Consider the following 24,308-nt stretch of genomic DNA (forward strand, 5'->3'; position numbering starts at 1 on the left):
AAAAGTAGTAAGGTGGAGAGCAGAGTGGTGAGGAACGTTAGTAAGTTTTTGAAAAAAGAAGTATGACAATAGATTCCATGTGAGACTAATCCAGATGTGTGAAGGTCTGAACTAGGAGAGCAACTTAAGAACAGAGAAGGGATAGATGTGAGTTTTTGAAGAAAAAAAAAAATCAAGATTCTTGATAGTTTGGATAGGGAATATTAAGGAATAGGGGGAGTTGTTGAAGAGGTCTATCGGGTTTTGAGTCTAGATAAATGAGAGAATGGGAGAGAACAAGAATTTAGGAAGGGACATTGGCTGAACATAGAAAATGATTTCTAAGCTAAATCTACTGCTACACCAGAACAACTAAAAAATGCTGGAGTCATTTGTAATTTTGGCAACAGAGATCAAAGCTAGAGATACAAATTTTAGAGTAAGCCAGTGAAAAACACTACAATAAAGAGAATGAGAGAAAAATGGAAAGGAAGGGGTAGATGAATCAAGTGTGGCAACATACTGTTGAATATAGGGGCTGAATATATTTCAAAATAAAGGAAAGGAAGGAAGGAAAGAATGGTGAGGAAATACCAGCAGGGAGTATAAGCTGTTTTGCTTAAAATGTGAGAAATAGGATGCTATTTAAAAGACCTATCAGGTTAAAGGAATGAACAAGTAGAAGAGGGTGAGTATAAGATGCTGAGAAAAGGAAGAAACATCAAAAGCAAAATCTTTCAGAAGTTGGAAGGGGATAACAATATCGATCAGTGCTTCGCGGACTTTTAACATGCTTAGAAAGCACTTGGAAACCTTGTTAAAATGCCACTTCTGAATCAGTGGGCCTGGAGAGAGGTCTAACTAGGGTTGCCAGATAAAACACAGGACAGCCAATTGAATTTGAATAATTTTTTAGTATAAATATGTCCCATCCAGTTAAATTTAGGTTTCTGAAAAGCAATGAGTAATCTTTTAGTATAAATATGCCTCAAATATTTCATCAAACATTACTTTTCTTCATCAAACATTCCTATATTTAAATTTCAAATATTGCACGGAAAATACTTAAAGTTGTTATTTATCACAAATTCAAACTTAACTGGATATCGTGTATTTTTATGTACTAAATCTGGCAAACCTAGTGAGATTCTGAGCATCTACATTATAATAAAGCTATCATGGGAGCTGATGCTGCTGGTCTATGAACCATACTGGGGAGCAGAGTTCTTGAACCACACTGTCCAATATGGTAACCACCGGCTATATTTGGCTATTTAAATTTAAATTAAATGACATTTAAGAAATCCCTCAATCACAGTAGCAACATTTCAAGTGTTTAATTATGGATATATGGCTAGTGGCTGTCTTAGGCAACATGGTGAAACAACATTTCTATCATGTGAGAGTTCTATCACACATCACTGCCCTAAAGCACAAATGAGAGTTTAGAAAGACCGATTTATTTTCTTTATTAAGAATTCTATGGGAAAAAAAAAAAAAGAATTCTATGGGGATCCCTGGGTGGCTCAGCAGTTTAGCGCCTGCCTTCGGCCTGGGGTATGATCCTGGGGTCCCGGGATCAAGTCCCGCATCGGGCTCCCTGCAGGAAGTCTGCTTCTCCCTCTGTTTGTGTCTCTGCCTCTCTTTCTGTGTCTCTCATGAATAAATAAATAAAATCTTAAAAAAAAAAAAAAAAGAATTCTAGGTACTTCAAAATATTCCCAAAAAAAAAAAAACATTTTAAAATTTCAGTGTAAGTATTTAAATAAAATGTGTCCGTTTTTTCCCTATTATTAAACATATTATCATTGGATAGATTAGAATTTCTAGTTATATAGTCTTTGAATCATCAATATATTAATATAGTGTTTTCTTAAAATTCTTAAAATTTGAATAACCAGGCAATCCTCACAGTCTAGGATGCAACATTTCTGAGCTTTCCCACTGAGGCCAACAGTGGGTGGAGGCTGTAGGAAACTAACCACATAGGAAGAAAACTCCAGTTTGAGTTAGAGCAGTGTTGCTTTTTGATTCAAGGAGTAAAGATTAGCTTCTAGATGATAATGGAGAATCAGGAAGGTCTCTCCAAAATAATACAAGGCCCACAAGGACCAGAGTCAAGAATCCTGAGATACAGAGTCAATGTCTATTATGAAAAAAATTATAGAAACTTACTGTGTCTTAGGAAAGTAGCCCCTTGCCCCCTGCTGCTGCTACACATACACTTAGATACACTTAGATAGCATAAAATGAACACATTCTTGAATTATTTGCCAGAGTTACTCTGAATAAGTGAGTTATAAAACAGCATGACAAATGTATATAAGTAGATATATATGGCTTCACACTTCTCAGTTATATCAGGAATAGCTAATATTGAGTGTGCAGCTTAACTACATAGTTCAAGGTAAGTCAGTACACTTACTTTGCCCTCCTAATTTATAAAACCACCATCAAATCTTGGTGGTTATTTGCAATATATGTATGTGTGTGTGTGTGTGTGTGTGTGTGTGTGTGTGTGTATATATATATATATATATATATATATATTAAAGATTTTATTTATTTATTCATGAGAGACACCGAGAGAGAGAGAGACAGAGACGTAGCCATGCAGGGAGCCCAATGTGGGACTCCCATCTCAGGACTCCAGGATCACACCCTGGGCCAAAGGCAGGCGCTTAACTGCTGAGCCACCCAGGTATCCTGCAAAATATATTTCTTTGTGAAAATATAAGTGATAACATAAAGACTTTGAGAAAATGTGGTAATAACATAAAGATATTTACTAATACTAATTTCACATAGCATTGAAATTCAAAATATATAGCCACTGAAGTGAATGAATCACAGAACTAACTGATTTAGTAAACTATTTGAGATCTTCATTGAAATCCTCATAAATTTAAGATTCCAGTAAAATAGAAAAAAAAAACTTGCAATGGAAATTTTTTTTTTTTAAAGATCTTATTTATTTATTGAGAGAGAAAGCACGCTTCAGTGGCTGGAGGGGCAGATGGAAAGGGAGAGATAATCTCAAGCAGACTCCACCCTGAATGCAGAGCCTGTTGCAGAGCTCTGTCTCACAACCCTGAGATCATGACCTGAGCCAAAACCATGAGTCAGATGCTTAAGTGACTAAACCACCCAGGCACTCACAATAAAAACTTAAAATAAGTATTTTTAGTATGAGATCATTTTATAGAATTTTATAAAATATATTCCTATTTTGGATTGAGAATAAGCTAATAGAAAATATGAATGCTTCCTATAGATAAGACAATTGAAGTATATCTCCTGGGAAGAAAATTCACTTTATTTTTAAATGCCATTTTAGAAAATTATTTCTGTCATATAAATCATTACTTTTAAACTGCTTTGAAGCCTAAAAGTGATTTTAAATGTTTAGTCAAAAAAATAATAAATAAATGTATGTTTAGTCATAGAATTTGCTACATATAATTTCTATACTGTTTTAGTGTTGTAAGAAAGTTTAAGTAATATAATTTTTCTCCTGTTTATTATAGCAAGTACAGATGAAGTTCAGGTTCTCCAAGGAAATATTGATCAAGTTGCTGTTGTGGCCACTAATATTGTGTTTTTCGTGATTCTATTTATCTTTGCCCTTTTTGAAACGTAAGTTTTATTCTGTCTTCATCTAAATCATACTATATGAATAACTTGCATTTCTTGATGCAACATTAATCAAGCATATCAATGTTCTCAAAACTTTAAGACATTTTTTGTCATGATGTAAAAAGTATATATAAATTTTATGCTTTTAATTTGAATATAGTTGATTCTCTGTAATCTTACTACTTTATCTTACTTCCTTATAAAGAAATCTGTTTCACTAGTCTTTCCTTTCTTTCTCAGAGTTTTATGATAAATATAGTTATAAAACTTCAGTGCCATGATTTAACTAACTTTAAGCTATATAACTATTTATGTATATGAGGGTCAGTCTGGTAGTGTTAACTCTAAGTGCTGATCCTGAAAACTAGTATATTACAAAATTTCTGCCTTGTGTAGGTTTGTTGACCTTTAGCTATCATATGACTTTTTTATTTTTAAAATGCCTTTCTAGGATGCCTGGGTGGCTCAGTCTGTTAACCATCTGCCTTCTGTTCAGATCATCATCCCAGGGTCCTGGGATCGAACCCTGTATTGGCTCCCTGCTCAGCAGAGTCTGCTTCTCACTCTCCATCTGCTTCTCCCCCCATTCATGCTCTCTCTCACTCTCTCTCAAATAAATAAATAATTTTTAAAAAATGAAATTAAATGCCTTTCCATTATACTGTAAAAATAGTACCTTCTTGGTATAAATATTCTAAACACTAAAACTGTATCTCCACATCCACTTCTTTCCCTGGAAGTAACCACTGCTAATAGTTCAGTATTAATTTTTCAAAATTTTTTTTCTATACAGTGTAAGGACTAGCATGTGTGTCTATTAAATCAACAGATTGTGACATTATCATTTGAAATTTTGGTTTATTCCTTTGTCAATAATTTTAACATTTGTATGCCAGCACATGTAAATTTTCTTTATTTTTTTATTTTTAAAATTATTGAGATAGATGAAAGTTTCAGTTCATCTGATTTGGGAGCATTTTTTTAAATTGTGGTAAAATATACATAACATAAAATGTACCATTTTAACTATTTTTAATTTACAATTCAGCATTAAGTATATTCACAAATGTTGTACAACCATATCCAGAATTTTTTCATCATTCCAAACAGAAGCTTTCCACCCATTAAACAATAATTTCCCATTCTGCCTCACCTAGTCCCTGGTAGCCTTTATTCTACTTTCTCTGTGAATTTGGCCAAGCTAGATACCTCAAATAAATGGAATCATATAACACGTTTCCTTTTGTCCTTTTGTATCTTGCTTATTTCACTTAGCATGGTGTTTTTAAGGTTCATCCATGTTATAGCCTGTATCTGAATTTCATACCTTTTATGGCTAAATAATATTCCATTGTATGCATATAGTAGTTTCGTTTATCCATTCACCTGTCAATGGATATTTGGGTTGTTTCCACCTTTTGGCACTTGTGAATAATGCCATGATGCTGTGATGTTGGTGTACAGGTTATCTGGTTGAGTCCCTGCTTTCAGTTCTTTGGGTTGTATACCAAGAAGTGGATTTGCTGGATGACATGGTAATTCTATGTTTTACTTATTGAGAAACTACCAAACCATTTTCCACATCAGCTTCTCTGATTTTATTTTATTATTTTTTTTTAAATTTTTATTTATTTATGATAGAGAGAGAGAGAGAGAGAGGCAGAGACATAGACAGAGGGAGAAGCAGGCTCCATGCACCGGGAGCCCGACGTGGGATTCGATCCCGGGTCTCCAGGATCACGCCCTGGGCCAAAGGCAGGCGCCAAACCGCTGCGCCACCCAGGGATCCCTTCTCTGATTTTAAAATAAAAAAATAGTGATGTTCTTTTTTTTTTTTTTTTTAAGAATGAACATTTTAAGTATGTTTCAGTTCCATTTTGTAGCCAGTTAATAGAGGGAATAGAGTAGGGAAAGAAGCTTGGCAAGGAAGGAGACAGACATATAAAAGAATACCATTCAGAAGTAGAAAAGAAATACATACATTCAAAATAGGGGTGAAAGAGACTGAGGAAGAAAAAATATAACACGTTTCTAATAATTATAGTAACACTCTTACTATTATGTTATTACTTTTTAAACCAATTTAAACCAATTTAACCATGATTAGTTAGAATGGTAAAACTTATGGTTGGTTTGTTCTTTTCCTGTCCTTCAGACTTTTTTGCAATGTGGATATATTACTTATAATTAAAATAGATATTAGTAAATAAAAATACAAACAGCCAAACAGTAGCTTGTATAAGTAACAACAAAATGTGCTTTTTTTTTTTAAAGATTTATTTATTTATTTATGATAGACATAGAGGGAGAGAGAGAGAGAGAGGCAGAGACACAGGAGGAGGGAGAAGCAGGCTCCATGCCGGGAGCCCAACGTGGGACTCGATCCCGGGAGTCCAGGATCGTGCCCTGGGCCAAAGGCAGGTGCTAAACCACTGAGCCACCCAGGGATCCCCAAAATGTGCTTAAAATGTGTTTTTTTGTTTTTTTGTTTTTATGTAGAGCTGGTGTCATTAAGGGATGCAAATTCTTTAATGTGTCAGTATCATTATTAAAGCTTCTATTTCACATTTATCATGACTATAATTTCAATAAAATAAGAATAATTTGTTTTTCTTAGGATTGTTACTCCATTAACAATGGATATGTATGCCTGGACTAGAGAACAAGCTGTATTATATGATGGAATAATACTTGCTGCTCTTGGAGTTGAGGCGCTTATTATTTTCATGGGGATTAAATTACTTTCCAAGAAGTAAGTTATGTATTTTGTTTCAGTGAATTTTAAAATAGACCTTTAAAAATGACAGACTTTTAAAAGACATTTAAAAATGTCTTTTTTAAAGTGAAACATGAAATAGAGCTAACATAAACAAGTGTGTTAGTAAAAATATTTAAAGTTTTTCTCTTCTTATGTATTACTTTCAGTCCTTGAATGTTTTGCAAACAGATTTAAGGTTTATTAAGGAAACATGATATTTCTATACCATATGGCATATTCTTTGGTAAAACAAGATATTTTACAAAGTGAATTAATTGTCTTCTAATATATCTTTTGTATATTCTGTTTTATTTAAAGTATTTTTAAAAGTGTATTTTAGAAAACTTTATCTGCTGTATGGTAATATATATATGCAACAGAAAAGATTTAATGGTTAAGTCTGGAAAATTCTGATTAAAATAACCAAACTTCTGTACTCTAAAACTTCCACATCTTCAGTACATATATATGATGTCACCATAATGACAAAGCTATTATGTAGCATTTCTCAAAGTTACTTGTAACTTGACCACAGAACATTTTTTATTTTTTAAAAAAGATTTTACCCATTTATTTGACAGAAAGAGAGAGAGAGAGAGAGAGAGAGAGCGAACACGAGCAGGGGGAGAGGGAGAAGGGAGACTTACCACTGAGCAGGGAGCCAGATGCGGGTCTATATTCCAGGATCCTGGGATCCTGTCTGAGCCAAAGGCAGACACTTACTAGACTGAGCCACCCAGGCACCCCAAGAACATTGCTTTAAAGAAGCGTTTTGTAAAACTACAGCTGTAAAGAACACGCTTTGGGGAAAGTACATGTATAAAATTAAGTTCATTCATATAGTCTGAGATGGGACATTAGTTGATGAATTTAAGCAATTCTAACAATTTAATATTCCTAAAATGCTTTAATAATACTTCAGAACTTTTAAAGTTGTAAAATCAATTAACAAATCTTGAGTCAGTGTGCAGGGTGAGGTTCGATGGGAGATACTATGAAGATTCCTATGCTTATAGAGCCAAGTAGAGGGTCCACGATAAAGACACAAACATAGACATAGATTTATATTCTAAATTAAATAATAGAAAATGCATTACATCTTCCTACAGAAAAAGAACAGTCCTGCTGATAAGCATTCTTATAGATTATCCAACTCCATACCTTCAAAGAGCCTGTATTCTATTCGGTGGGAAAAACCAATAAACAAAAATATGATGTCAGGTAGTGGTAAGTGCTATGAAGAAGAATGGAGAGAGGAAGAGAATAAATAGTAGCAAGGGCAGGGTTGGAAGAGAGTGGCAGTGTTAGAAAGAAGCAGGAAGGCAAGTTTGGCCAGAGCAGAATGAAAGAAATGGCAAATGGGAGAACATCAGGTTAGAAAGATGTGAAACCTGATAGGTATTCTGAGGGTGATGTGAAGTGATTTTATTTTGTTTTGGAAAGTCTTTGGTCTTGTTTGTATATTTCACTTTTTATTATGGAAAATTTCTAACATATACAAAGGTTTAGAGAGCATCATGTCCTGAATTTCTAATATGCATTACCCAACCTTAGCAATTACTAATCCTTGGATAATTGTGATTGATCTATACCACTACCTACTCCACACTCCCTATCCCTATCCTCTATCCCTGGATTATTTGGAAGCCAATCCCTGATATCATTTCATATCTTCCATAAATATTTCAGTATGTATCTCAAAGTTAATGATGACAACGTCATCACATCTAAAAAAATTAACCATGGGGCACCTGGGTGGCTCAGTCAGTTAAGCATTGACTCTTGATTTCAGTTCAGGTCATGATCTCAGAGTTGTGAGATGGAGACTTGCCTGGCTTTGGCTCTGGCTGGGAGCCTGCTTGAGTTTCTCTCCGTCTCTCCCCCCAGTGCATACACACATAGTGCTCTCTTTCTCTCTCAATTAAATAAATCTTTAAATAAATAACAAAAATAAATTTAAAAATTAAGTGATTTCTCACTATCATCAAATATCCAGGCAGTATTCTAATTTCCTGTACTGTTTCAATAGTTTTTAAGATTTGTTTTGTTTCATACTGTTTTGTTTCACAACTTACTTGACTAAGTTCCTTAAGTCTTTTTTAATCTATAGGCTTTCTGTATTCCTTTTTTTTCCTTATAAATTAAAGAAACTAGGATGTATGTATACTTTATAGTTTCTCACATTTTGGATCTTGCTAATTGAATTCCTGTGGTGGGTTTTTAATTTTTTTTTAATTTTTATTTTTTAAGATTTTATTTATTCATTCATGAGACACAGAGAGAGAGACAGGCAGAGAGACAGGCAGAGGGAGAAGCAGGCTCTATGCAGGGAGCCTGACATGGGACTGGATCCTGGGTCTCCAGGATCACGCCCTGAACTGAAGGCGGCGTTAAACCGCTGAGCCACCCTGGCTGCCCCGGTTTTGTTTTTGTTTTTTTAACATTTTCCTGTGTTTATTATATTTCTCAAAAATTGGAACTTAGATCTAGAAGCTTGATAAAATTTGAGTTCAATTTTTTGGCAAGAATATACTTTATATGTGGTATTATGTGCTTATATCAGGAGAAATGTTACATTTTGTTTATCTCATTTTACACTGTTAATGACTTGATCATTCCTAGATTCATTAATTTAATAGATTATTGTACAGTGCTGGGTTTTAATTCCGTTGTGTCTTTATTTAATTTTTTGGAATATTTTCTTTAGAATCTTCTCATCACCAACTATTTGTTTATCTTGAGGTACAGTTTGTATAGGAATGACAAGAAGACTATTTCCTTTAATTAACTGATTTTTTAAAATAATGAGTTGGCACCCTAACATTCTCTAAAAGTAACCAAGAGTTCTTTTTTTTTTTAAGATTTTATTTATTTATTCATGAGAGAGACACACAGAGAGAGAGGCAGAGACACAGGCAGAGGGAGAAGCAGGCTCCACGCAGGGAGCTCGACATGGGACTCGATCCCAAGTCTCCAGGATCACACCCTGGGCCGAAGGCAGGCACTAAACTGCTGAGCCACTCAGGGATCCCAAGAGTATTTTAATAAAATATGAATTCATATATTATAACATTTTTATATGTTTTAACCCACTGTCATTACTATTATTTTTTGTGTTCACACTGTTGTGTTTTTGGCCAGCATTTTCAGATTGGCTCAGAGTACCTTTATGTAGATATTAGAAGTGCCTGGTAGACTGATAGCTTCTATATTCTCTAGTATGAAAAAAAGTATCCAGGCTCATCTTTTTTTTTTTAATTTATTTATTTGAGAGAAAGAGAGCAGGTGTGGGAAGAAGGCCAGAGGGAGAAGCAGGGAGACTACCTGGGGTTTGATCCCAGGACCCTGAAATCATGACCTGAGCCGAAGACAGATGCTTAACTGACTAAGCTATCCAGGCTGCCCTTCCGGGCTCATCTTATACATTTTCTATTCCAGATCTGAAATCCGCTGGTTCTATTTAGTAGAAATTTATATTTAACATTCATATTAACTGGTATATGACTAAAAGCATCAAGATACTGTATCATAGTTTTTAAAATATTAAAGTAATGAAACTATGTAATACTGTTTTATTTTTAAATTACAGAGTTTCTGTTCTTTAACAGGATTGGCGAGCGTGCTATTCTACTGGGAGGATTCATCGTTGTATGGGTTGGCTTCTTTATCTTGTTACCTTGGGGAAATCACTTTCCCAAGATACAGTGGGAAGGTATAGCCATACATGTTTCTATAATGTTAACCCCTGTTATTCATCTAAAATTAGCAAGTAATGTACTGTACTAATTTTATTTTTATAGATCTGCATAATACTTCAATTCCTAATACCACATTTGGGGAAATTATTATTACTCTTTGGAAGTCTCCAAAAGAAGATCACAATGAAGGACCAACTGGTTGCCCAATTGGACAAGCTTGGTGCTTCTACACCCCCATGATCCACCTGGCCCAGTTCCTCACATCAGCTGTGCTCATTGGAATAGGCTATCCATCCTGTAATGTTATGTCCTATACATTATATTCAAAAATTTTGGGACCAAAACCTCAGGTGAGTCAATTACTCTGATACTGCTATTGCAATTAAATGAAATATAGTTGTAAGCATTCACATTTTTTGCTACCATTCTCTATTTTTATACAAGCTGACTTAGCAGATTTTTATCATATTTAGCACTTTTTTTAAAAAAAAGATTTGATTTTATTTTGGAGAGACAGAGAATAAGTGTGAGAGTGAGGGAAGAGGCAGGGAGAGAGAGAAAGAATCTCAGGCAAAAAATAAAAAAAATAAAAAAGAATCTCAGGCAGACTCTTTGCTGAGTGCAGAGCCTGATGCGGGGCTCAGTTTCACTGCCCTCAGATCATGACCTGAATCCAAAACCAAGAGCCAGACACTTAACTGACTGAGCCACTCAGGTGACCCTCAAGTTTTATTTCTGACTCTTGTTTTTAGTAGAAGTTGTTTAAATGGTCACAAAATGAAAATATTAATTTCTTCTTTAAAAATTACACCAGTGGTTTTACATTTTCAGGGCAAAAATTAATGTTTCTATTGAAATAAGGCAGAGAAAAGAAAATGTTTAATATTGTGTTTTTAAGCTATAATAAACACTTCTGAGTTTTTTAACCTATAAAATTGTTTTTTCAAATTTTTAAAATAAAAAATAAAAGCATATTATAAAAGCAGATTACAAAAGATAGTTGTAACAAAATTCAAATAGTTTGAAATGTGTACAGTAGAAAATGAAGGCTTCCCTTAGCCTCAACACACTAAAGCTGACCCTTGTCCATTTGTATACTTCTGGACATTTTTTTTCTTTTTTTTAAAGATTTTTATTTATTTATTCATGAGAGACACAGAGAGGCAGAGACATAGGCAGAGGGAGAAGCAAGCTCCCTGCAGGGAGCCCAACATGGGACTTGATCCTGGGACTCCAGGATTATACTCTGAGCCAAAGGCAGACACTCAACCGCTGAGCCACCCAAGTGTCTCTCAAGACATTTTTCTTTTTTTTTTTTTTAAAGCTTTTTTCTTTTAATTTTTTTTATGATAGTCACACAGAGAGAGAGACAGGCAGAGGGAGAAGCAGGCTCCATGCACCAGGAGCCTGACATGGGATTCAATCCCGGGTCTCCAGGATCACGCCCTGGGCCAAAGGCAGGCGCTAAACAGCTGCGCCACCCAGGGATCCCACAAGACATTTTTCTATACCTGTTCAAGCATATGTACACTCATGCCTTTTTAGAAAAAGATAACACAGAATATATCTTATGTATATCAATTTTTTTGCATCTTGAATTTTTTTACTTAATAGCCATAGTATTCTTTCCATGTTAGTGCATAGAGATGTTCTCATTATAAGATCTTACTCCATATAAGATCTTGTTCTTTTAAGCAACGGATTAGCAGTCCATTCATTAAATATACCATAATTTAGTTACTTAATCTACCATTGATGGACCGTTAAGTTATTTTCAATTTGAGGATATTAAAAGTATTGCTGCACTATACATTCTTGGGTAGATTGTAGGGTTATAGTTTGGGGGGTACAGTAGTTGGAAGAACAACCTTGTGGTATAATGAAAAGTGATATAATGGAGTCAGCCAAACATGCTTGGACAAGTTATTTGAATTTTCTGAGCTTCAGCTTCCACATTTGTTAAATGGGGATAATAGCAATTGTAGAAATTTGTGAATGTTGGAAACAATATATGTAAAGCACCTAGCAGAGTGTTTGGCAGATAGTAAGTACAAAATAAATGTTAGCCATAAGGATAATTAAAAAATTATATTGTAAAAAAAAAAAAAAATTATATTGTTTCCAGGGCTTCAGGTGACACTGCTTGTCTCTTTATACTACTTTATTTTTCTTAAACTGACTAATCAAGTAAGTTTACTGTTTGTTAGTTGCTGTATTTATAGAGAGGCATTTTATATTTAATTTAAAAGGAAAAAAGATGGAAAAAGTGATTCTTGTGAGTTTATCATAGTTTGGTAATAGTAGTATCATCCTTATTATTATTAATTTTTGTATCATCCTTATTTTTAAACTAACTAAACCTGAATATCAATCTGCTTCTCCCTCTCCCCTCCCTGCCACAGGGTGTGTACATGGGCTGGTTAACAGCTTCTGGAAGTGCAGCACGGATTCTTGGACCTGTGTTCATCAGCCAAGTGTACACTTCCTGGGGCCCACGATGGGCATTCAGCCTTGTGTGTGGAATAGTGATGCTTACCATCATACTCCTGGGTGTGGTTTACAGAAGGCTTGTTGCTTTTTCTGTAAGGCATGGAAGGATTCAAGAGTAACCTGACACAGGATGCCTGGGTGGTTCAGTGGTTGGGCGTCTGCCTTTGGCTCAGGGCATGATCCCGGAGTCCCGGAATCAAGTCCCACATCGGGCTTCCTGCATGGAGCCTGCTTCTCCCTCTACCTTTGTCTCTGCCTCTCTCTCTCTGTGTGTCTCATGAATGAATGAATAAGGTCTTAAAAAAAAAAAAAAAAGTAACCTAACACTATGATGGAAAGTACTTGTTGTATGGGACTTCCTCTTCCAAGGCTCTGCTAGATCATTATTATGAGTCAGTTTCCAAAAGTCAGGCTGCAAATATTGTATATTTTTAATTACAAAAACATATATTGAATAATACAGACAATTCTGTGTGTAATTGTGAACAGTGACCTAATATAAAAACACTGGTTCACAATTTCCTTATTTCAAAAAGATATTCTATTATCGCGTCTCTTTTGGCGTTGCATGAACTCATGAGTGAATGGACAATGATTTATAAATATGAAGTTGTACTCTTAGACTGCAGAGGTGTCATGAAAATAATGAGAAAATATGCAGTGAAACCATAAGGAGAGTTCTGTATGAATTAACTATAACAAAAGAATTAAATTATAGAAATTACCTAAATAGAAGTACCTATGTTTGAAGATACCTACTTTTTATTTATTAAAAAAAAATGCAGCTTCTATTTTCAGTTTTCCTATGAAATAAAAGTCGTGACTCTTAAATTTTCTATTTACCAGGGCCTGCCATTCTCCCTGACATTCTATAAGTCATTATTTTTAATACTACACCTTTTGTCCTATTTTAGTTCACGATCTCACTAAGTAACCCCTAAGTTAATGGGTAAGCACAAATAATGCTAATATTTGAGCACTAAAGAGGATTAAGAGATCCAGATGAATTACACTACCTTTAATAGGACTAATTACATTTTTCTTTCAAGTACTAATTATTCACTTTCAAAATGTAAGTCAAGTGTGTTACTATTTATTCAAATTATTGACATTTTCAACTCCCTTAAATTCTGGAGAAAAACTATCACTTTAATTATTTACTTTTCCCATCTTTTGGTAGTGACAAGGAAGACATACAGTTTGTTTTCAAACTATGTCTCCGTAGCTATTCAGAACTGTAGAATTTTAAATTTGCATGGGCCATGACAGCCCTAATCTAATCTAGTTAGGCTAATAAATATTTGTGGTAAAATTGCTTTACTGTAACAGCGTACTGAGTTTACTTGAAGTTGGCTAAATCACACTATGTATACATTTCTACCTCTATGTAAGTTGAATACTGATAAGAGGAACTAGTATAGAATTATGTATACTGATGATCAGTATTACCAAAAAATACAAAAATATTTCTAAATATTTTTCCAAATGTTTCCTATTCTAAGTTCTGTTTTCAAATCTTAAAGTAAATACGTAAACACTATAATCTGCACTTTATACTATGTTTGCTATACTCTTTCTTTCTTTCTTTTTTCTTTCTTTTTTCTTTTTTTTTTTCTTTTTGGCTTGACCAACAGAAATTTATTTCTCACAGTTCTGGAGGCTAGAAGTCTAAGACCAAGGTTGTCATCAGGGCTGGTTTCTTTTGAGGTCTCCTTGGCTTGTAGATAGATATCTTCTCCCTGTACCTTTTGTTTTTCCAGCTTTATTGAGATATAATTGATATATAACATTGTGTAAGTTTAAGGTATACAATGCATTGATTTGATGAACTTACATATAGCAAAAAGATTACCACCATAGCATTAGCTAATACCTATATCCTATCACAGAATTATCATTTTTTTTTTTTTTTTTGGTGAGAACATTTAAGATCTACTCTCTTAGCAACTTTAAATTATATAATACACTATTATTAATTGTGATCACCATGTTGTACAGTAAATCCCCAGAACTCACTTATAACAGGAAGTTCTCTGACCAACATCTCCCCATTTCCTCCACCCCCAATCCCTATCAACCATCATCCAACTCTCTGCCTCTAATAGCTCAGCTCGTTTAGATTTCACATATAAGTGATATCATATAGTATATGTCCCTGTCTTTCTGTCTTATTTCACTTAGCATAATGACCTCAAGGTCCATCCATGTTGCCACAAATGGAAGGATCTCCTTTCTCATGGCTGAATAATATTTCACTACATACGCACATCTTCCTTATCTATTCCTCTGTTGATGGACATCTAGGTGGTTTCCATGTTTTGGCTTTGTGAATAATGCTGCAATGAACATGGGAGTGCAGATGTCTCTTTGAAATCCTGCCTCCTCCTTTGGAACAGTGCACAAGGGCCGGCCCCCTTTTCTTCACTTCCTCATCAGTACTTGCTATTTCTTATATTCTTCATATTAGCCATTGTCACTGGTGTTAAGTGACATCTCATTGTGGTTTTCATTTGCATTTCCTTGAGGATTAGTTGATCTGGAACATCCTTTCATGTATCTGATGACCATATGTATGTCCTTTGGAAAAATGTCTTTTCAGATCCTCTGCCCATTTTTTTTAATCTTTTTTTTTTTTTTTTTTTTTTTTTTAAGTAAGCTCTACACTCAGTGTGGCACTTGAACTCATGACGCCAAGATCAAGAATCTAATGCTCTATGGACTGAGCCAGCCAGGTGCTCCTCCTCTGCCCATTTTAAAATCAGACTATTTGGTTTTTTGTTATTGAAATTTGCCATACTCATAAATCAAACTTCAGCTCTAATAGAAAGCTTAATCTGACAGAAATCTTGATTAAATTTTAGAGATTGTTTTTACTCATCTTCATCTCCCATAGAAAGACTCTGCTTTGGTTAGACTTATCAGAGCCATAGCCAGGGGTTTCTGGCTATTTGGTCAAGACCTGGGATCTCTCTTCTTTGATGTTCTGCAGCTCTTTCCTCAGTCTTACATTTTTTGGGTCACTTCTAATCCTAAAAAGAAACACCCTTGGTTTAGATAGTGTGTACAATAGAAAATAATGGTGATGATGAAACTAATATTTATAGAATTCTTCCCATATTGCAGGCAATATGTAATACAGAGTTTAGTTTTCACAGCAGTCCTATGAAGCAAAGTTACTGTTATGATTCCCATTTTACAGATAAAAGAACAGGCACAGAGAAATTAAGACATTTGTCTAATAAATATCTGTCTTTAGACTCCACACTCTAAACCACTAAATTTGTTAGAGTGGGGGAAGTAGGCCAGAAAGTTGCAAGAGCAGTTAATTGCTTATTTTAGTGTAAATTACATGTACTGGTGACTCCTGTTAGTAGAAATATTAGGAAAATATAATATGAAGTCCACTAATTGAGGCTGTTATCTTAGCGTAACAGACTGTTTCCATCCAAGAATATGACATAGAGAAGTTGCCCAACTTCCAAAGATTTATAATATCGAATAAAATTCAGCTAAACTATGATTTTACAAAAATGACTAACATCTTTCTTTTTATTAAGAGTGCTTTCTTTTCTGGATTATACCACCACACATCTTGCCGCAGAAGACGACAAGGAAATGACATAGGGTTGAGGAAAAGGCAGGGGGATAAAGTTTCAGGAAAAAATCACTAGTTGAGGTCTTGAGTGGGTCAAGTGGATTATAAATTGGAAAAGATGATAGGTATGAAAAGCTGCTGAAAATAGTTTGTATTTCAGAAAAAATAAGTTTTTGAAAACCAAAACTTAAAGTGATTTTTATATTTGAAGGGATTTATAACTTCAAAAAGCATCTCCATGTTACCTTGCTAAGCTGGCCTACATTTAAACTCTTCAAGTTATCTTGCATAAAGTGAAATCTGTATATAATATTTGTTTGGTCTCTAAAAAGTATACACTGTTTATCTGCATCTGCTCAAATTCTTGAGATTAACTTATTGTGAGAGGATATTTTTCGGTACCTTTTTCGACTACTGCAAATTTATTTGTAATTTAATGTATTTTAACATTGCGAATGTACATTTTCTAATAAAATTATTATGTATATGTACCATAAGCCTTAAAAGTATTTACTCATACTTTCAATACATATTCAAGAGATACCTACTATGTACCAATCACCATGTCAAAATCACAGAGCACCTCCCCTCATGGGACTTACATATTGACAGGAACATTAGACATTAATTAGTGAAGTGGTTGCACAAATGATTATGTTTAAGGGAAGGGCGACGAGAGAGATGTATAGGAAACTATGGGGATGATTAACAGAGGGTCTGAGCTGAACAGGAATGTCAGGGACTGTTTTGCTGAGGATATAATGGTTAACTGAGGCCTGGTGGAGAGAAAGGTTTGGACTGGTGCATTTCAGGCCAAAGGCATGGCAGGTGCAAAGCCCTGGAGGTGGTAAGATATTGGGGCTTTCATGGAACCACAAATAGATCTAAGGTGGTTAGAGTACAGTGACTGAGAAAAAGTCTTATTAGTTGAGGATATAGAGGGGCAATTCAAGGTCTTGTAGACCTCGGGCGGTAGGTCTCCAGTGGTAAGAGGTATTCTAACTTTACGGATGGTTGGAGTTAGGAGTCTAAAGAATGTCTTCAAGACTCTTTTTTCTTTAGTTCTACATGCTTGACTTTATTTTCAGGTACTTTCCATTCTGTGGCAGGTTGGGCACTGTCAGCTCCAATCTTGCAACATCTTTGTAAGTCACAATTCCAGAGAAAATTAGCTCAGGCAGAAATATCAGAAGAGGCTCCAACTAGCCAACTTTAGCATATATACCTATCCCTGAACTGCCCAGATGGGCAGGGAATGGAATCCTCTACTAACCCAGGCCTGGATCCTGCGTCCATTCTGGGAATGCAATTTGTATGTGGAAGAGACAGGAGGGGAAGAACCTGGTCAGGCTTGTCTTAATTACATGGACTAAAAAGATTTAAAACTGAATGGAGGAGTTTCCATCAAAGGAAGGTCTGTTGAGCTGACAAACAGATGTTTATTACTATACCGTCACCTCCTGTTTTCTCATCATTGCAATCGTAGAAAATATTACATGCACCACTGTGGAAAATAGATGAAGTTGCTTGTCCCCAGCTTCTTCAGACAACATAGGCTCCACCAATCAACTCAGCTCTGAATTGGTCAATTTTCCATTTAGGAGTATAACGCATTTGTGACATACCAATGTCAGGAAGCATGATACCATATTAGGTATTTTGGATTTAAGAGAAATGGGAAGACATTTAAGGTAATGTGGTCTCTAAAAAAGAAACTTGTGCTCGTAGAAATGTCTGATTCCAGGTGCGGGGTAAAATGAAGTTAAGACATCTTGTGCCAGAAAGCAAGAGTGTTCTCAAAGACTACACAAGTCTTGCCAAAAGGACACAGGAGTCAAATAAAGAGACTACTACTGGCCCAAAATAGGGCAGTTAAAGGATTGAAAAGAGTATCTGTAGCTGATTTAAACACAACAAATATGTGAAAATCTATGAGTTAAAAATGATATTAAAAATAAGAAATGGGCTCCTGGTATCTCAGTTGAGTGACCAACTCTTGGTTTCACTCAGGTCATGATTTCAGGGTCATGAGATTGAGCCCTCCATTGGGCTCTGAGCTCAACAGGGAGTCTGCTTGAGGTCTCTCCCTGTGCCCTTCCCCAACGCTTGCTCTCTTTCTCTCTAAAATAAATAGGAATGCCTGGGTGGCTGAGTCAGTTAAGCATCTGCCTTCAGCTCAGGACATGATCTCTGGGTCCTGGGATCGAGCCTGACTCCTTACTCAGCGGGGAGTCTGCTTCTCCCTCTCCCTCTGCTCATGCTTTCTCCCCCCACCCCTTTCTCTCTGTCAAGTAAATAAATAAAATCTTTAAAAAAAAAAAAAAAAGCCCTATTAGTCACCTGTGGTTCACTAGGTTGCTAGGGCTTTAAATCTTTATTCTGAAAACCAGAAAATAAAGACTCAAGCATTTATTCTGCTTTTCACATATCTAAACTTGCTGAGGGAAAGTTATTTCCCATAGAAAAATCCAAGTTAGGAGCACCTGGATGGCTCAGTTGGTTGAGCATCCAACTCCTGATTTTGGCTCAGGTCATGATCTTAGGGTTGTGAGATCAAGCCCCATGACAGGCTCAGCATGGAATCTGAGGATTCTCTCTCCTTCTCCCTTTGCCCCTCTCACTATTCACCACACTCTCTAAGAAATAAATCTGTTGGTTTTTTTTTTTAGTTAAATCCTGTGTGTTTTATTTAAGGCCTGGATCTGTATTTTCTAGGAGCTCACAGTCTAGTGGGAAGATACATACATGTGCAATTTTAATAATATTGGAAGCACCACAGAGAAAGTATGCACAGTTCTGTAACAGGAGCCTAAGGGAGCCAGGGTCTCATTCCACCTAGAGGTGTCAGGTAGGGTTTCTGTGAAGGGAGGAAGGGTAAAAAGTCTGAGAGGCTTGATTCTACTACCTCTCCTGAATCATGTGACCCAGCTCAACCTCCTACCTCTGGTGACTTTTGCCTCATAAGAAATAAATCTTAAAAAGAAAGAATCCAAGCTAATATATACAAAGTGAATAATATAAGGATCTCCATTTAGCAACTTCTAGTGAAGTAATAGGGGTAACAATCATCAATGAAGGCTAAAACAACTAGGGGAGGGGGTCCCTGGGTGGCTCAGCGGTTCAGCACCTGCCTTTGGCCCAGGGTGTGATCCTGGAGTCCCAGATTCGAGTCCCGGGATCGAGTCCCACATCGGACTCCCTGCATGGAGCCTACTTCTCCCTCTGCCTGTGTCTCTGCCTCTCTCTCTATCACGAATAAATAAAATCTTTAAAAAAAATGAAAATAAAACTAGGTGAGCCTTAATAAAGAACTTTCTGAAGGACTAATGGGCTGACAACACCCGAACCCACTGATTATTCTTAACATCATTGAAACTGGGTAAATTTTATCTCATGATTTGATGATTTTTCTATGAGGAAATACATAGCACCACCAGAATATAGTCAAGCCTATAGGTATAAGCTACCAGTTTATAGGAAATTCAGAGAATCTGCAAATTAAATACTACCTCCGGGTAGTACACCTAAACCCAGAAGGCAATATATTTTGTAGATCCAGTTTCTTTATTAAAAACAACAACAACAACAACAACAAAACAGGATGCCTGGGTGGCTCAGTGGTTGAATGTCTGCTTTTGGCTCAGGTTGTGATCCTGGGGTCCTGGGATCGAGTTCCGCATCAGGCTTCCTGCAGGGAGCCTGCTTCTCCCTTTGCCTATGTCTCTGCTTCTCTCTCTTGTGTCTCACATGAATAAACAAATAAACAAAATATTTTTAAAAAAATAAGTAAAGAGATCAAAGAGATGAGAAGAAACTTAAAGATCTTTTTTTGGATCCTGTTTCAAATAAAACAAATGTAAAAGGATCCATTTGAGACATTTGGAGAAATTTGAAACCAAACTCAATATTAGATGATATTAAGGAATTATTGCTAATTCTGAGATGTGAGGTAGTATAATGGTTATGCCTCAAAGAGGCTCTTATCTGTTAAAGATAGATACTGCAGATAGAAGTTAAATGATGTTTGGGATTTGTTTTAAAATACTCTAATGGGGAAAGAGCATCAGAATAGATGAAACAAGATTGGCAAAATATTTGTTGAAGTTGGGTGAAAGATACATGGAGGTTCCTTATACACTTACATGTGTACTAATGCATATTTAAATTTCCACAATTAATTTAAACTTAATAAAAATCAGCTTTGTATTTTAGAATGATTTGGCTGAACTGTGAAGTATGTGCTGGAATGGGATGTAGAGGACATTTATCCTGTTTGTGGCCACTCTTCATTTCCTGACAACTCTTATACATTTGGAGAATTTCTCACACTGAGCCTCTCACATAGAACCCCAGACTCTCATCTACCCTTGCAGCTAAGGCATGAGCATGTGTTTCTGACTCCTGTGAGATGTCATAAGGAATTGGGCAAAAAGAGGAAGTGGGCAACATGAGAAAAATGGACTTTGGTGATGGAGCAAAGTCAGCTGTCAAATTTTGGAGACAGCACTGGCAGAGCTTCTGGAACCTAGTTCCTTAGCTTTGTCAGCATGGCTGTGGGATCTGTGCCAAGCAGGTGTGGCAGGTGTCTTTTCTGGGGCAGCTCCTACATTCAGAGATTCAGGCATTGGTCCTAACTGCAAAGCTTGAATCTCTGTCCATTCTAGAGGTTCTATGTACAAATAACCTTTAATAAGCATATTCTCTGCTTGACCTAACTAGATTAGATTCAAATGTTTGCACCTAAAAACTCTGATACAGGAGGCAATAGCAGATGTTTGGAGACAAGCAGTGGTTTAAATGAGTAATGCTGGCGACTCAGACTAGGGACGTGGCAGTGGAACTGGGATTTGAAAGCACAGCATATAAAATATATTTTAGAAGTAGAGGTGACAGGATTAGTTGATTAATAAGGCAAAAGAAGGTGTTAAGAATGACTTCTAGGATTCTGATGCGAACAGCTGGAAATACAAGTGCCATTTAACAGGATAAATACTGAGGAGGAAACAAGAAAATAGTACAGTTGAATTAAATGATATTCTTACAGACAAGAGAAGCATGCAAGATATAGGCCCATAAAACACAGTAAAACTGAATATCATAAAATGAGCAGAAAGAAATTATGAAATAATGGAAACTTGAAAACAAAGACATAAATCATAATTAGAAATGAGGCAATTCTTTAGTGAAATTGAGAAATAAGAGAATAGGAAGATATGAAAATGTTTCTTATTCAGGAAAGCATAAGAAATTTAAAAAATGATCTCAACATGAAGGCCAAATTAGAAAAAACACAAGAATAAAGAAGATGCTATAGATAATTTCATAAGGGAAATAAAAGAAAAATGAAAATTAAAATAACAGAAATAGGGATGCCTGGGTGGCTCAGTGGTTGAGCTTCTGCCTTCAGCTCAGGGTGTGATCCCAGGGTCCTGGGATCGAGTCTTGCATGGGGCTCCCTGCATGGAGCCTGCTTCTCCCTTGCCTCTCTCTCTGTGTCTATCTCTCATGAATAAATACATAAAATCTTTAAAAAAAATTTTTTTAAATAAAAAAATAACAGAAATAGAGATAAAAATGATTCTGGGGGCAGCCCTGGTGGCTCAGTGGTTTAGTGCAGCCTTCAGTCCAGGGTGTGATCCTGGAGATCCAGGATCGAGTCCCATATTGGGCTCCCTGCGTGGAGCCTGCTTCTCCCTCCCTCTGCCTGTATCTCTGACTCTCTCTCTCTCTCTCTCTCTCTCTGTCTCTCATGAATAAATAAATAAAATCTTTAAAAAAGTGATTCTGGAGCAAGTAATGGGTATAAAAACTAAGCACAGATGACATATATAGAAGTCTAAAGAAAACCAAAGCAATGGAACAGAACAAATTCTACAAACTATAAGAAAAATTTGCTAAAATAAAACTCAAACATACATATGAAAATGGCATACCAAGTACCTGAGAAATTGACTCAGAATGGTCTACTGTCAAATATTCCATTAAAAATATTGGATTGTTTTGCTTAGCATAATACCCTCTAGGTCCATCCACATTGTTGTAAATGCCAAGATTTCATTCTTTTTGATAGCTCTGTTGTAAATACATACCACTTCTTTATCCATTCATCTGTCGGACATCTGGGCTCTTTCCATAGTTTGGCTATTGTGGACATTGCTACTATAAACATTGAGATGCAGGTGCCCTTCAGATCACTACATTTGTATCTTTGGGCTAAATCCTCAGTAGTGCAATTGCTGGGTCATAGGGTAGCTCTATTTTCAACTTATTGAGGAATCTCCAGACTTTTCCAGAGTGGCTGCACCAGTTTATATTCCCACCAGCAATGTAAGAGGGTTGCCTTTTCTCTGCATCCTTGCCAACATTTGTCATTTCCTGTGTTGTTCACTTTAGCCATTCTGACTGGTGTGAGGTGGTATCTCATTGTGATTTTGATTTGTATTTCCCTGATGCTGAGTGATGTTGAGCATTTTTTCATGTTTGTTGGCCATTTGAATGCCTTCTTTGGAGAAATGTCTGTTCATGTCTTCTGCCCATTTTGTGTCTGGATTATTTTGTTCTTTAGGTATTGAGTTTGAAGTTCTTTATTGATTTTGGATACTAGCCCTTTATCTGATAAAACATTTACAAATATCTTCTTCCATTCTGTAGGTTATCTTTGATTTTGTCAACTGTTTCCTTTGCTGTGCAAAAGCTTTTTAAATGGTTGCTGGAGGGGATGGGGATGGGGGATGACATAACTAGGTGATGGGCATTAAGGAGGGTATGTGATGTAATGGGTATTGGGTGTCATATACAACTGATGAATCACTGAACACTACCTCTGAAACTAATAGTACATTATATGTTAGTCAATTTTATTTTATTTTATTTTTTAAGATTTTATTTATTTATTCATAGAGACAGAGAGAGAGGCAGAGACACAGGCAGAAGGAGAAGCAGGCACCATACAGAGAGCCCGACGTGGGACTTGATCCCGGGTCTTCAGGATCACGCCCCGGGCTGCAGGCGGCACTAAACCGCTGCACCACCAGGGCTGCCCTGTTAGTCAAATTTAAATAAAATAAGATAAATTTTAAAAAGTACTGGATTAAAAAAAAGTGGGTACAAGTCAAAATGGCTAAGTCACGTAGAAAGAAAGGAAATCAGATTGCAATCAGACTTTGTGATGATACTTTATGCCAGAAGTCAGTGGATTAACACATTTAAGATACTTAAAGAAAGGCAGTGTGATTCATCTATTTTTTTTTTTTTTAGTCAAGCTGACCTTCAAGTATAACGTCCATAAACTATCACGAAGAACCCAAGGAATATTGTTTTCATGAGCTGTGAACAAATTTCAAACAACCGAGATGACAAGAGACAATTCAGCGTAAGGAATGGTGATGAGCATTTTATATATTATCTCTAGAACTAAAACTAAATGATGGAAATAAAGGTGACAGAATTATACATAATGGTTATAGGTTCTGATGATGTAGGTATAGTAAAATTATCCAGAAACTGTGGATGAATGGAGTAGAATAAGCTTGCTGTTAGCTGTATTGTTATTTATTGGAAATGGAAGGATATTACTTTATTTTTTAAATTTTATTTATTTATTCAGAGAGAGAGAGAGAGAGGCAGAGACACAGCCAAAGGGACAAGCAGGCTCCATGCAGAAAGCCCAATGTGGGACTCGATCCAGGGTCTCCAGGATCACGCCTTGGGCTGCAGGCGGTGCTAAACCGCTGTGCCACCAGGGTTGCCCAGGATATTACTTTAAATGTTAGAGGGAGAGAAGAGAGAAGAACTTGTGAGATAATTTTAATATTGCTTGTGTTAGAGAACTAATATAGGCAGTATGTAAAATTAAGGAAATCAAGGATATTATGGAAAGGTAGTAGAGGTACCAGTAAAAATAGAGGTAACCAGTAGAATAGTTCCCTAAATACCAGACATACAACAATGGAAGAGCTTATAAAAGAAACCACAAAATGAAAAATTACACACATATATAGAAGACATATAAAAATAGATATAAAACAACAGCAAACAAATCAATCATATCAATAAGTGAAAATAGGATGAACTCATCTTTTACAAGAAAAAAAGATTTTCATCTTTTTGCTGACAAATCCAACACTAAGATGTGTACAAGAGACATTCCTCA

The 24,308-nt window shown here is 35.8% G+C and overlaps 1 protein-coding gene across 8 annotated transcripts in view; it reads left to right on the top strand.

The window, feature by feature from the left end:
- The window catches only part of MFSD8 (major facilitator superfamily domain containing 8), a 125,449-nt gene extending 101,709 nt beyond the window's left edge, over positions 1 to 23,740 (top strand). For 7 of the 8 annotated variants that reach the window (XM_038564681.1, XM_038564682.1, XM_038564680.1 and 4 more), the window contains 5 exons: positions 3,507 to 3,615; positions 6,233 to 6,367; positions 9,982 to 10,085; positions 10,174 to 10,421; positions 12,474 to 13,291. In XM_038564681.1, the coding sequence (XP_038420609.1) occupies positions 3,507 to 3,615; positions 6,233 to 6,367; positions 9,982 to 10,085; positions 10,174 to 10,421; positions 12,474 to 12,680 (803 nt within the window). In that variant the 3' untranslated portion in view covers positions 12,681 to 13,291. Of the gene's footprint in view, positions 1 to 3,506; positions 3,616 to 6,232; positions 6,368 to 9,981; positions 10,086 to 10,173; positions 10,422 to 12,473; positions 13,292 to 23,413 lie in introns of those variants that run through there. The other variant, XM_038564685.1, reaches the window with a different exon arrangement.
- The last annotated feature ends 568 nt before the right edge of the window (positions 23,741 to 24,308 follow it).

This window comes from Canis lupus, chromosome 19, assembly GCF_011100685.1.
Source record: "Canis lupus familiaris isolate Mischka breed German Shepherd chromosome 19, alternate assembly UU_Cfam_GSD_1.0, whole genome shotgun sequence".
In the NCBI taxonomy this organism is placed as follows: Eukaryota; Metazoa; Chordata; class Mammalia; order Carnivora; family Canidae; genus Canis; species Canis lupus.